Source organism: Sarcophilus harrisii, chromosome 1, assembly GCF_902635505.1.
Source record: "Sarcophilus harrisii chromosome 1, mSarHar1.11, whole genome shotgun sequence".
Lineage (NCBI taxonomy): Eukaryota > Metazoa > Chordata > Mammalia > Dasyuromorphia > Dasyuridae > Sarcophilus > Sarcophilus harrisii.
Window position 1 is genome coordinate 643828997 of NC_045426.1, and position 14030 is coordinate 643843026.

The 14030-nt window shown below is 45.1% G+C and overlaps 1 protein-coding gene across 4 annotated transcripts in view; it reads left to right on the plus strand.

Moving 5' to 3' along the window:
• LOC111719160 (microtubule-actin cross-linking factor 1, isoforms 1/2/3/5-like) overlaps positions 1 to 14030 on the plus strand; it is a 103053-nt gene that overhangs the window by 40929 nt on the left and 48094 nt on the right. For 3 of the 4 annotated variants that reach the window (XM_031947407.1, XM_031947409.1, XM_031947410.1), the window contains exons 9-16: positions 822 to 1045; positions 1135 to 1254; positions 1636 to 1746; positions 4295 to 4519; positions 5549 to 5752; positions 6037 to 6283; positions 6394 to 6623; positions 6888 to 7010. In XM_031947407.1, the coding sequence (XP_031803267.1) occupies positions 822 to 1045; positions 1135 to 1254; positions 1636 to 1746; positions 4295 to 4519; positions 5549 to 5752; positions 6037 to 6283; positions 6394 to 6623; positions 6888 to 7010 (1484 nt within the window). The remainder of the gene's footprint in view (positions 1 to 821; positions 1046 to 1134; positions 1255 to 1635; positions 1747 to 4294; positions 4520 to 5548; positions 5753 to 6036; positions 6284 to 6393; positions 6624 to 6887; positions 7011 to 14030) is intronic. The other variant, XM_031947408.1, reaches the window with a different exon arrangement.

Consider the following 14030-nt stretch of genomic DNA (forward strand, 5'->3'; position numbering starts at 1 on the left):
ACCAAAGGCTCATTGATAGAGCAATTGATAGCCCAGCTTGTATCAGGCAGCCCAGTTCCATGTGCCTCCTCCAACCCTCCTGTGACTCACTCTGTTGGGAGACAGACAGGCAGGGATGCTTGGCGTAGGAGTGGGTGGCAGCTGCCCTGGAAAGGAGCTGGATGGGGAAAGAGGGGAAGGCTCAGCTGAGGGGGAACGGGCACCCACCATCTCACCTAAATCTTCCTCAGACCCCACCGAGCATAGATAGAGGATCCCATAGAAACAAGAGCCCAGGTGGGCCCAGCTCAGGAACCAGCTGTCACTGAGAGTTCTAGCCAGTGCTCAAAGCCTTGTTTCGTCTCAAGCTTTTGCCATGGGGAGGAGTTAAAAGCTTCAGAGCCCACTGCAGTCTCTCAAACTCTATTCCCCATGTCTTCTGTGCCTTTTCTTCTATGACTATGATCTGTGCCCTCTTTGATAATAATTATTATCATAATAACAATAACTAGCATTTATATAGTATTTTTAGATTTTCAAAAGACTTTACAAATATTGCCTCATTTTACCCTCACAACAATCTGAGAAAGTAAGTACTATCGTTGTGCCCATTTCACAGATAAAGAAATTGAAACAGAGTTCAGGTTAAGCGACTGGCCTAAGATCATACAGTTAGGAAATGTCTGAGGCTGAATTTGAATTCAGATCTTCCTAAATCCAGGTCCAGTGTTGAGCCATCTAGGTGCCCAATGGCTTTGACTGTGCCCCCTGAGTCCCAGCCCTTTAGCCCTGTGCCCTGGCCCGGGACCCCCCGTGAGAGTGCGGTGCTCTGTGGGTTCCAGGGGAAGAGGCCCAGCTGGTTCGGGAGCAGCTGGAGGAGCTGCGGGTGAGGTTGCTGCTGGCCGGGCAGAGTGGCGCCCACATCAGGCTCCGGCTGGAGCAGATGCTGGAGGCGGCCACGCGTCTGCAGCCTTCGGGAGAGCCGCCGCCGCCGGCAGCCTGGCTGGGGAGGCTGGAGCAGGCATGGGCAGCAGCCGGGCCTGGTGAGCAGGAAGACAGAGACCAGGTACCTGGGGTGCAGAGAGCGGGGTGGCAAGGGGGCACTGCGGGCACAGAGGGCAGCCTCCTTCCACTCGTCCCTCTTCCCCACCCCAGCTGCGGAAAGCCGTGGGGGAGGAACTGAGCCGCCTGGATGCACTCGAGCAGCGGGTGGAGGAGCTGAACGGAGTGACCCTGGAGGCTTCGGCACTCCAGGCCCAGCTGGGTCAACACAAGGTAGGCCCTCCTGTACCTCCTGACCCACCGTTACCTCCAACAATCACTACCGGTGACCTTTGGCAAATTACTTATATTTCTGGGTCTCAGTTTCCTCAGCTGTAAAATGAGATGGTGTCTGAGAGGCTCTAGAGCCCTGTGACCCTACAATCTCCTCCGTTCCAGGGACAGATACACCGGAGGGGACAGACCTCCCTTACTGACCCTGGGTGCTGTGAGGAGCCAGACTCTACCTGCTCCTCCTCATCCCCCCAGTTAAGAGGCAGCATAGGCAGAATAGGGAAAGAGGGGCCTCCCCTGTCCTTCCCATCCCGTGACTCTCATCTGCCTTTTTTTTTCCCCTTCTGCCTTCACACCTGCCTCCCTGCCTGAACTTACCAGCTACTGGCTGCAGAACTTCTCCAGAAGCAGGAGTTAAGGACCCGCCTGCTGGGTCTCTTGGCTGCTGGAATCCCAAGTCTCTGCCCCTCTGAGGAAAAGGAGCAACTCCAGGTGAGTGGCGGGGCCCTGGACCGGCACAGGAGCTCTGCCAGCCTGGGAGTCCTTCCTGCATGTCTCCCAAGAGTTAAGCCTGGTCTCCAGGTCCTGAAGGCTCCGGCCCAGTACTTTCCTAGTCCTCACTGCCCCTAGCACCAAGGCCAAGGCAGCAAGACGAGGAGGCTGCCTCCTGAGCTCTGGTGGGCTCTCCTTCCCCCTTCTCTGCCCTTCCCATGTCCTTACCTGTGCCATAGCTAGACGGTATCCTCCCCTTTGTGTACCCTCTTTTTCCACCTTCTTGAGTCCTCAGTCCCTTTGACTTTCCTATTGACTCCCCAAGTTTATTCATTTGTTTAATGATTTTGAATCATTTAGTAAGAATAGTAAGACTCACTAAGTCACAACTTTATCTAGAACAGCTCTCATTTGATTATTGTCAGGTCCTTTTTATTTTTTTTGATAAGATGCCTAGACTAGTAGATCAGTTCTGGTTTTGTTTGTTTGTTTGTTTTGCCTTTGTTTGTATCCTGAGTACTTAGAACAGTAGCTACAACATTGTAGGCGCTCACTTTTGTTAAATTGACTTAATGGCTCTAGGCACTATGTTCTTGGATTTCACCAAGTCTATCCTGCTCTCCTTGTAGAAAGAGTTGAGAGAAACCCATTTAGATATGGATTCAAAGCATATTCAGTGACAAGTTCCCCCCAAAATATTTATTAATAGCGCAATGCCGACTCACAGAGAGGTCCCTTTTGGAAGGTCTCAAGGATCTGATCTCCAGTGTTGCATTATTCCACAAATTTATGCTCCATCCTTTGGATGATGGCATAGATGTGTCTGCAATGACACAAAGCTGGGATAGATGGTTCACACACTGGGTGATGAGATCGGGATCCAAAAGGAACCGGACAGGCTAGAATGATAAAATAAAATTTTGTGGGAATAACTGTAAAAATCCTTGGGCTCAAACACAGAGAAGAGATATGAGGTGAGAGAAGCCCTCAGTCTGGGGTTTTTGTAGCTATAATGTCATGTCAAGTCAGTAGTGAGACACCGTAGCCTCAAAAGTCTATGTAATCTCAGAAGAGAGAGTGTCCAGAACGGGGGGGGGGGGAGTGTATAAAGGTGTGGGGGAGGTAGGTGATTGCCCTTCTATTCACTGCTCTGATCAGACACATTTGGAGTATTATGTTTATTCCTGTATAGCACATTTTAGGAAGGAGAAGAATGTGTAGAGAAAGATGGCAAGATGCTGCCCTCCCAAGAATGGAATCCAATCCAAACTTAAGCATTTATTAATCACCTAATGTGTGATCTGTTCTATCTACTGGATAGAGTGCTGGACTTGGAGTCAGAAGGAACTCATTTTATATCCTGCCTCATACTTACTTACTATTGTTATTATTATCATTATTATTATTACTATCATCTAGATTCAAAATAAAAACAGAACAAAACAAAGCAATCCCAAACTCTGAGAGACTTACATCCTGGGGGAGGGTGGGGAGGAGAAAGGGGACTCGCAACATGTAGCCATATAAGTTTGTACGTCATGATCTGAGGGCAGAAACAATACTAACAATTAAGAAGAAGCTGCCGCTAGGTGGTAGGACATGAGCTGAGCCTAGAAAGGAAGGCAAGTGCATCCTCAGGGCTGAGGGGGCAGTCTATACCAAGGTATCAAAGCAGGAGACGTGGCGTGCGTAAAGTACTGATGTGAACTCAGCCTGAGAAGAGAGGCTGGGGCCAGACTCTGCAGATCCTAAAAGGAAAATCTCCTGAGGGAACTGAGGAGATGTACTTGGCAAAGTTGGTTTGGGACATGCTAGCTATTTCAGTTATTACTTGGAAGAGTATTGGGTTTTTCTACTTGACCCCAGAGGGCAGAACAAGGATCAATCTGCTAAGTTACAGGGAGGTAGATTTAAGTTTGATGTAAGAAACAACTTTCTAATGATGGGAGCTGTTCAGAAAAAGGAAATGGACCATCTACCATCACTGGAAGTTTTCAAATGGATGCTCGATGGCTACTTGTTGGCTATGATGTAGAAGAGATTCATGTCAAATGCAGGTTGGACTAGAGGGTCTCCATGGTCCTTTCCACCTCTGAGATTCAATTAATTAATGACCATTCAATAAACATTTTTTAAAAATCTACTGTGCCCCAAAATCCGAGCTAATGTTATTGTTGCAATAACAAAAGACCTTGTCCTCATAGCAGATTTTTAAAGTATAGGATATAACCCATATATAATAATAATACACAACTCTCCAGGGTAAGTGTATCACAGAGGGCAAAGTATTCTATGAAGCCTGAGGGAGCAGTAAATCAGGACAGGGGGGATTCCTAGAGGAAGTGTCCATTGAGTTAAATCTTAAAGGATAAATAGGAATTCAACAGACAAAGATGGAAAGGGAACAGACATACCGTCCTCTGAGTCTGTATGTCCATCAATGTCTTTGAATTATTGAGTCCTGCCCAAGTGATTGAGTCCCCATTTCACTTGTAATCCCTAAGCTCCTACATTAGGTATACTATATTTCTTCTTGTCTGGCCTGTAGGCAGAACTGGAGCTCCTTCGGAGTCGGGCTCAGGAGGTTCAACAGAACAGTACTGCAGGAGTGTTGTGCCGTGAGCGGGCCCTTTCCCTGCTAGCCCAGTTTGCGGAGGCCCAGGGTGAATTGACCCCATGGCTGGAGGAAGCCCAGGACATTGTGGCCCACCTCAATCCACATGCAGCTGCTGGCAGCCCTGAGGCCTGCAGGGAGCAACAGGAATTGCTGCAGGTGAGTCCAGGGGACAAGGGATCAGGCATGGCACCTGATTCTGGAGACCTTAATGGAGAGACCCTAGGTAGGGAGAGAGGCAGTAGAAGGGGGCAAAGATCCTCCTGCTCCCTTAACAAGAACCATCATTATCTGATGGATTGTGCAGGATAGTAGCAAGAGTTCTAGATTTGAACTCAGATCTGGCAAATTATTTAGGCTCTGGGGGACTCAGTTTCCTCATCTGAAAATACTTATTCTCTGTGGAATTCAGTTTCTTTATCTGTAAAATAATTATCCTCTGGGGGACTCAGTTTCCCCATCTATAAAATACTTAACCTCTGGGGGACTCAGTTTCCCCATCTGTAAAATAATTATCTTCTGGGGGACTCAGTTTCCCCATCTGTAAAATAACCTCTGGGGGATTCAGTTTCCTCATCTATAAAATAAGGGCCTTGGAACAGAGGACCTCTGAAGTCCCTTCCAGCTCTAATCTTATTTTTTTAGAGGCAGTTTCCTGAATTTGGATATCCCTTGACCTCCCCTCTCCTCGCCTGAGACTTGACTCTAGTAGTCCTTTCTCCAGCCAAAAGGAGCCAGGCTAGGATGGCTCATGGAATGGCATGTTAGTAACCAGCCTTTGTTCTCCCGGTTTCTGGTAGCTTTCTGGTCCGTGGCACCTCGCTCCCCATCTTCACAAGGCCTCATGGGGTCTTTAGAACTTAGGTTCCTTAGTTCTATGGATATTTCCCTGGCAGCTTTTAAAGTCCCCGGCTTTCTCTCCTATTGTCCCTCCTCGTTCTCTCCCTGATTCTCCTCTTCTCAAAGTCCTTCATCTGGAGACCCGAGGAGGTCTACAGAGCTAGAGGGTCTCTAATGGCCTTTAACTGAGGGAATGTTTATTAGGGACGGAGAGGGTCTGAAGGAAAGGGGGGACAACGAATGCCCGGGGGCTGGAGGAGGCCGATTGGCGGCAAATGCTAAGAGGAGTTGGGGGTTGGAGCGCCCCGCAGCCTTGGTCTCCTATTACCGGGTCCGTCCCTGCCGCAGCATCTGCGGGAGGCCATTGCGGAGCACAGGCCCCTGGTGGGGAAGCTGCAGCGGGTGTTCGTGCAACTGAAGGACCTAAATCCAGCCCAGAGCACCCCCTTCCAAGAAGCCTGGCAGGCAGCGGAGGAGGAGCTGGGGGCCCTGAGGGGCCGCGCGGACAGCGTGGCAGCCACTTTGGGGCAGACTGTGCCCCGGTACACTCAGGTGAGGGAGATGGTCAGGAAAAGGTGGGTACAGCCGGTGAGGGGGTGGGGCCATGGCTACAGGGAAGGCAGGGTATAAGTGGGGGCGGGGCAGAGGACGGGAGAAGACCGATGCTAAGGGAAGGGGGTGGGAAGGGGCGGAACTATAACTGGTCCAAGGATGGAGCCACAGACTGAGAGAGGGGTGAAGGTGCAGAGGGGAGGGTGGAAGCCGTGGTCATTTGTCACCCGGGGGGCAGATAGGTACCGCAATGCCCCTCTGTCCTCTTCTCCCCATATGTCCAGCTGAGCGAAAGGTTGGCTCGGCTGGCAGAACAGCTGGAACAACTGGCCCGGAGAGTGGAGAATGTGGGGACTGTCCGGGCTGATGCTCAGCGCATCCGGGAGCAGCTGCGGGAGCAGAGCCTGCTGCTGAGTGAGCTAGAGCCCGTGGGGGCCGCGCTGGACACTGCCCGGGCCCGAGCCCAGGAGCTGGGGGCCGGGGTCACTGGGACCCTGGATGAAAGTCCCGAGGCTGGACTGGGGCCTCGAGGTATGAGGCTGGGCTGACCCGCAGGGCTAGGGGCCTCCCCGGGGTGTGGGATGGGCCAGACTGACGAGCCCCCTGGGTCCTCTCCCTTATCCTGTCCCATTGTTTATCAGCAGTGCTTCAGGCTGAGGCAAATCGCTTGTGGGAGCGCTGGTCAGGGATGCAGGCCGCGGCCCAGGAGCGCGCCAGCTGGCTGCGGGTTGTGCTGGCGCTGGCAGAGCAGTTCTGGCAAGGCCTGGCCGACCTAGCCACCAGTCTGGCTGACACCCAGCACCTGGTGCTACATATGGAGGACGCGGGACCAGAGCCTGAAGGCATCCGGAGCAGACTTAGCGCCATGCAGGTATCTCCTGGACCTATGGAGATAAGGGATAGGAAGACCCAGTCCTGCCTTCCTTTCTTCTTTTCTCTTTTATTCTTTTTCCTTTACCCATATCCCAGAAAGTCCCCAGGGGCAACTTCATACCCAGGATGGGGTGGGCATCTAGGATCTTTGTAAAATACCATAAGAGTAGGGTCTTTGAGGAAGGGGCAGACTGTGCTCAATGCTTACAAAACACAGATTTAAAAGCAAGGTGACCTTACTCATTTCCCTATCTTTCCCCAGGCCTTGAGGGAGGAGGTGGATGGACTACAAAGTGAGTTGGATGCTCTGGGGGCCCTGGGCCTGGAACTTCTGTCTGCCTGTGGGGATGGGGACCGCCCTGAGGTGACACGAAGCATGGATGAGGTGACTGGGAGTGAGAGGGGGATAGGGACAGAAAGACTTGTGGGGCAGGGATAGGGGAGCCGGTCTACCCTGTTCTAGTGCTATTTCCCAGAGGGGTTATTGCTAAACTCACACAATTTGGTGATCTCATCAATTTGTGTGGTTCCTTCCATCGAGGCAGATCACAGCCCATCTATATCTGTCCCTCCCCTTTCTGAAATTCCAGTCTTCTATAAATGTGCCCCAGGTGCTTTGTCCATGGTACCGGAGCCCTTCTTTGCATTTTCCCAATATCTTGAACTGGCTGCTCACCTCGCATTTCTTGCCCTTAGCACAAGTCCAGTGCACACATTATCCATTTCCTTGACAACATCCTTTATTCCTGTTCTCCAGCTCATCCATTTCCCTAACAACATCCTTTATTCCTGTTCTCCAGAGATCCTTGTTTGTTATGTATTATAGTTTGCTTGAATCCAAAGCACCTCTTCCTTGCCCTTTCTATTTCAGTTCACAAACATTTATTAACCACCTAGTATGCCAAGAATTGTATTAAACACAGGGAATACAGAGAAAGACAAAAGACATTAGACTCAAGGAGTCTAATGGAAGAGACACCATGAAAACAACTATGTGCAAACAAGAGATATCCAGGATGAATGGGAGATAATCTTTGTGAGAAAGCTCTAGAATTAAGAGGCATTAAGAAATGTTTCCTGTAGGAGGTGGGATTTTAGCTGAGAAAGTTAAGAAAGCCCATAAGCAGAGACAAGGAGGTAGAGAATTTCAAACATGAGAGACAGACAGTAAAAAATGCCCTGAGTGAAGAGATGGAGTGTCTTGGTTGTGGAATAGTGAGGCAGCCAATGTCTCTAGAACACAGAGTATGTGGAGAAGAGCAAGGTATCAAAGAGCCTGGGAAGGCAGGAGGGGACTAGGTTATATATGAAGAAACTTGTGTGATAGTCATCATTGTTTTTTCAATTCATGTGTTCCAACTAAGCCCACACTGAGGCCACAAACAGCATTTTGTTTCTGGGGGGAGTTTTAAGTTCTCTTAACGAGAACTTAATTTGAGAACAACGTAAAACCACGTTGCCGGCCTAACCATCATTAACATTTTCTGCTTATTCCAACTATCACTCATTGGTATCGAAATAATTTATATCTATCCTCCAGAAGAAATCCTCAAACTCCCCAAAATTCCATTCCCTTGAGAGAAAAAATGAACGAAAATCTATTTGCCCTTTTCATCTGCCCTAGATGCCCCTAGAGATAGGCATCTCTACCTTACCTATTATTATACTTTTCCCTTGTCTACTTTTTACAACGCCCAAGCGTTGACTTCCCAATCGAATCCAAATTCTACAAATCTGATTCTGCAGTTTTCTGAAGGCAATTCAGCCTATTTTTCTCTTCCTGTTTAATCCTGGACCCAACTTGTACATTCTTACCATTTGTCCTATGCTAACAGACAAGTTCTATATCGTCCATCCAACTGCTTTTCATGGTCTGGGAAACAGAAAACTACTTTTATCTAATGTAAATTCAAAGAGGACTAGTGTCCAAGATAACAGAGCAATAGTCCTAATTGGTCTGTAATAATCAGACCACATCGGAAAAATTCTACTTACTTCTGAGCCTTTCAACTGCAACTAAATAGCACACTCCTTTGAGAGACAGCCCTTGAGTCAGGAAGACTTGAATTCAACTCTGGCCTTAGATGCTTATTGGCTGTGTGACCTTGAACAAGTCATTTCACTAATGTCTGCCTCGGTTTCCTCATCTGTAAAATGAGGATAATAATAGCACCTACCTTCTAGGGTTGTTGTGAAGACCAAATGAAATAATAATTGTAAAGCACTTAGTACAGTGCCAAACACATAGTAATGCTATGTAAATATTGTTGCTGTTATCTCTAAAATGTGGTTAAAAGTCGAATTACTACCCAGGTTGTTATGAGGACCAAATGAGATAATAATCATTAAACACAGAGTCTAACAAACATTAAACATTATATAAATGTTAGCTATTTTATTAGAAGTGGTAGGGCAACCCAACAGGGTAGTGAATTTTTCATCACTGGAGGTTTTAAAAAATTTTTTTCCTCCTTTTTTTTCAAAGAACAGAAATCAGTTTCCTTCTTCTCCCATTCCCTTCTTCCATTAGGAAAAAAGAAGAAAAGAAAAACAAAGCTCTTGTAATAAATATTCACAGTTAAGTAAAACATGTCACATCATACTTAGGAAGCACTTTGACAAACTAGAATGAGTACAAAGAAAGATGACTAGAAAATCTTGGGGATTTTCACCCATGTCCCAGGAGAATCACTTAAAATGCAGAGTCTTAAACACAGAGAGGATTGGGAACAGCTACAAACATGTGAAATATTTCAAGTATTTGAAATATTTCAAGTATGAAATATGGTAGAGGGATTAGATTTCTTCAGCTTGGGGCCCAGAGGGCAAAGTAGGAACAATAGATAAGAGTTATGCAGAGGCAGATTTTTCAACTTCATATAAGGGCAAGTTTCCTACAAGGCAGAACTTTCCAAAAGTAGAATGACAAAGATCAGAGGCTTCCGTGAGCTCCCCCTCACTGGAAGTCTTTCTGATGAAAGCTGGATAATAACTTTGGGGAGATGAGGTAGAAGGACGCTCATCAAAGAAACAATTGAAACTTTGAGGTTCCTTTCAGTTGAATGAATCAAGAGCTTGTCAATGATGATGATGTAATTTTGGGCTACATTTAGGGAAGCAGAGAGAGACAAGAACTTGGCAGAGGATAGAACCATCCATCGTACTTTCGTCCTGGTCAGACCACTTCAAAAATAATTGTGCTCAGTTTTTGGCACCACATTTCGGAAGGACTTTAATAAACTAGAGTGTCCAGAGGAGGGCAGCCAGAATGGTCAAGGACCTTGAAGTCATGCTATAGCAAGATCTATTAAGTGAACTGGCAATATTAAGCCAAGAGAAATGAAGATGTAGAGAAAGGAAGACATCTGTCTTCATATATTCAAAGGGCTTTCATGTAGAAGAATTAGATGTGTTCTGCTTGGACCCTAATTAGAGGAGAGTTTTTTTTTTAAGACTTTTTTCATATTTATTCAAACAAGTACAACTGACGTTAAAAGATTTCTACCAATAGCTTCTTAATGGTTAACGTTTTTTCCATAATTAATTTCCTTTCTTGGTTAACCAAGTCCCAACAAGCATTTGTTAAGTATTCACTAAGATGTTCCAAGTTACACCCTGAGGATACAAAGAAAGGGAGAATCTTGCCCTCAAGAAACTCACAGGAAGATAACATGTTACTAACTAGATGGGGTAGATTTGGGGCCAGGACCTGTGGTTTCATTGTTATAGACTAGGAAACTCCCTCTATCAATATAAATCAGTCCTTTTGGTTCAATTTATAATCCTAGAGATTTGTCTCAAATTCTAACAGGTTATGAGATCTATCTAGGGTCACATAGCCAACATGTGTCAGAGGTGAGACTTGAAATTAGTCCTTTTGCCTTCAATGCTGGCTATGAAATAAATAGAGTTTATGGAAGATAATCTCAAAGTAGAAGGTATGAGTGGAATGGGGAAAGGGAAACAGGAAAGGGTATTCTTTAGAAAATGAGGTGTGAGTTCCCATCCAGGGCTGAATTGATGACTTTATAGTCTCAGGTACCTTACCCAGGATTAGAGAGTTTTATTTTTTTTTTAAATTATTTCAATATATTATTTTTTCCTTCTTTTTTCTTTTTATATAACTTTTTATTTTTCAAAATAGATGCAAAGATAGTTTTCAACATTCACCCTTGCAACACCTTGTGTTCCAAATTTTTCTCCCTCTCTTCCTTACCCCCCTCCCCTAAACAGCAAGTAATTCAGTATAGGTTAAACATGTGCAATTCTTCTAAACATAGTTTCACATTTTTCATGCTACACAAAAAAAAAGCCAGATCAAAAAGGAGAAAAAAGCAAGCAAAAATAAACAACAACAACAAAAAGTAAAAATATTATGTTGTAATCCACATTTGAGTTTGAAGAGTTTGAAGAATGATCTTTCTTCTCCTTCTAGAAATTCCAGGTGATACTACCCTGTCTCCAGTAATGAGGCACCTCTTCAGTTTTCCATGTTGTTTTTATCATAAATTAGCAGCATATCCTTAGGTTTTTATCAAAACCCTGAAATATAGTTCATTTGAGGCTGGCAGCTTGGAGTTATTGAGGAAAGCTAAGGGCTGACTTGGGAGATTTCAATTTCCTGTTAAGCATTTTTATTCCAAAGATTAATTAATCTCCTTGGAAGAGAAGACAGAAATAAGAAGAATCATTCTCTTTTTTCCCCCTAATAGCCATGATCATCATTCCATCCATCTTTAAATTGCTGTCCTATCCCTTCCTGACTTCTCCTCCTGTCACCCATCAAAGCTAACAAAGCTTTTTTTCTTGTCTGTAGCATCCTCAGCCTCAGCTTCATCAAAGCTTTAGCTTTCATGGTATTGGATTCGGTTTTGGCTGTCTGTTTGTTTGTTTCCCCATCTTGCCCAGGAAGGGAGTACATTCAAGAGTCCAAATCCAATACTGATTGGCTCAGAAGGTTCAGCCTGCTCCATTTTTCTGACCTAGACTGGTTTCCTTCTCCTCAGGCAACCAAATTTACCTCTAGTCCCAGGAGCCTGGCATGTTGGCAATGGAAATAATGGCTTTAATCCTAACATAGGTCAGAATTCCCAGACTCAAGCAATGTCCCTAGCCTCTTCCTCCTGAGCAGCAGGGACCAGACAGAGCACTGGACCTGGATTTAGGAAGATCTGAGTTCAAATGTGACCAGAAGATTACTAACTGAGAATTCCCAGACAAATGATTTTAATCTCTGTCTGCCTCAGTTTTCTCAAATGTAAAATGGGGCTCCTAAATAATACCTTTTTCCTAGGGTTGTTTTAAGGATCAGATCAGATAACTTTCATAAAGTGCTTAATGTAGAAAGAACTAAATATAAACTTTAGTATTATTAATTATATGCCATCAGATCTGGCTCCTAATACTAATTTTTCCCCTGAAGCAATTGGGGTTAAGTGACTTGCCCAGGGTCACACAGCCAGGAAGCGTTAAGTATCTGAGACCAGATTTGAACTAGGGTCCTCCTGACTTCAGGGCTGGTAGTGCAGCCACTGGGTTACCTAGCTGTCCCCTCCTTATATTATTCTTATATTATTACTTTTCCTTTGTTGTCAACCCAAATTTACCGATAATTGTTCCATTCTTCAGTATGTGTTTTCTTGAAATCTGATTTCATTGGCAGGTTCCCTGAGAAGTCACATCATTGTCTTAAGACAACTTTCCTTTTTTCTTCATCTTTGGAGCCATTTATGAAATATAACCAGGATTTCTTTCTTGTGATCCTTACAATTTCCTGAGTCAATTTTTCCCTTTAAAATCTCTACTCATGGAATTCCACCCTTTCCTTTTTCCTACTCTGACAAAGTCTGGGTTGTATATTAAATTATAGCCATCACTCTCTTCCTTATTTACCATGATGGCAAAGGTAGACGTCTCCCAAGATTTCTATAATTTCATTTTCACATCTCTCACCACGTAATAATTCTCACAGGATTGGTGAGAATCAAATGAGATAATGTAGGTAAATGTCATTGTGAAACCTTAAGTTCTGTCCTGGTGACACCTTGTCTTCCTTCCTTTTATATTTCAGCAGGTAGCTGAAACAATCATAAGACATCCCTGCTTTCTATTGGCAGCAGCAAGTGTCCTCTCTCCTGGTGGGACCTATGGATCCTCCCAATTCTTTTGTGGTGCATAGGAAGGTCCAGTTCCACCCTCCATGGGAAAGACTTCATATCTTCTGCACAGTTCACTGGTTTAAGCCTTTTCCTCTTGCTAATGTTTCCTGTTCTTCCACTATCCACCTTGCTGGCAAAGGTTTGGATTGCCTTCTGCCTTCTGAAATTGTTTCTCATCTTGGCAAGGAATACCATTCTCCCAGATAAATCAGAAAAGAGAAAGACTTTTGTTTCTCTGCTGGGGAAACAGCTCCTTTCTTTAACTGATTGAGTTAGTCTCTTTTCTTGGGCCCCAGGGCTTACTTCAAACTGTGATCTCCATATGGGAATTGATTGGGTGGCTGAGCATATGGAACCTCCACATTCTGTCCTATGATGACCATGGTCTTAACTCACTAAAATCTCAACTTCTACTTCCCCTAACAGATTTCCTCTTTGATCCTCTCATATATCCCAGGCCACAAGGATTTTTTCCTCTCCAAGTATTTATTTACCTGAACATAACTCCTTGCAAGCCACAAGTGGTCAGTATTCCCTCTACCCCTCATCATTTTCTTGCCACCTCTAAATGCCAGAGAGATGGAGAAATGAAAAGGTCTAGAGTTAAATTTCCTGGGACTAAAATAAAAACATAAAAAATTACTTACAGTTGATATTGACATTGTAGTGAAACTTATTTTTTTTTTAAGTAGAATCAATTGTTCTATGAGACCCATGACATAAAGGTGACAGGGATAGGGTCAGGGAGTAATGGTGAGCCAAAAGGGAAAAGACCCATCTTTTGAACCCAATGTCTGTGAGCTTGGGGGAACCTGAGTCATGCATGGGTTATATCTGTGGTAAGCTTTAGTTAATGATTCTCCCATAAGGCAGACTGGGTGGCTCATTAGCTTCCTAAAACACCCTAATGTGTTAATATTTTCCCTAAGCCAAACTGGCCAGTGGGATTCCTCCTAGAAGCCCGGAGTCTTGCTCCTATCTATATCCTTTTTATTTACCCAGAGTCCCATTCAGGAATGCTGTAGGAATCTTGGGTTCATGCCCAGCCAATTAGAGACTCCTAACTAACGACTGTCTTTTGTGCTCCAATAGAGCCAGCAAGATGGTGCAGCATGAGACCAGAGTCAGGAAAACTGAATCTATCCTCAGATATCTACTGGCTGTATATCCCTGGGCAGATCAATGAACTTTACTTCAGTGTCCTCAATTGTAAAATGAAAATGATAAAAATAGTCACCTCCCAGGGT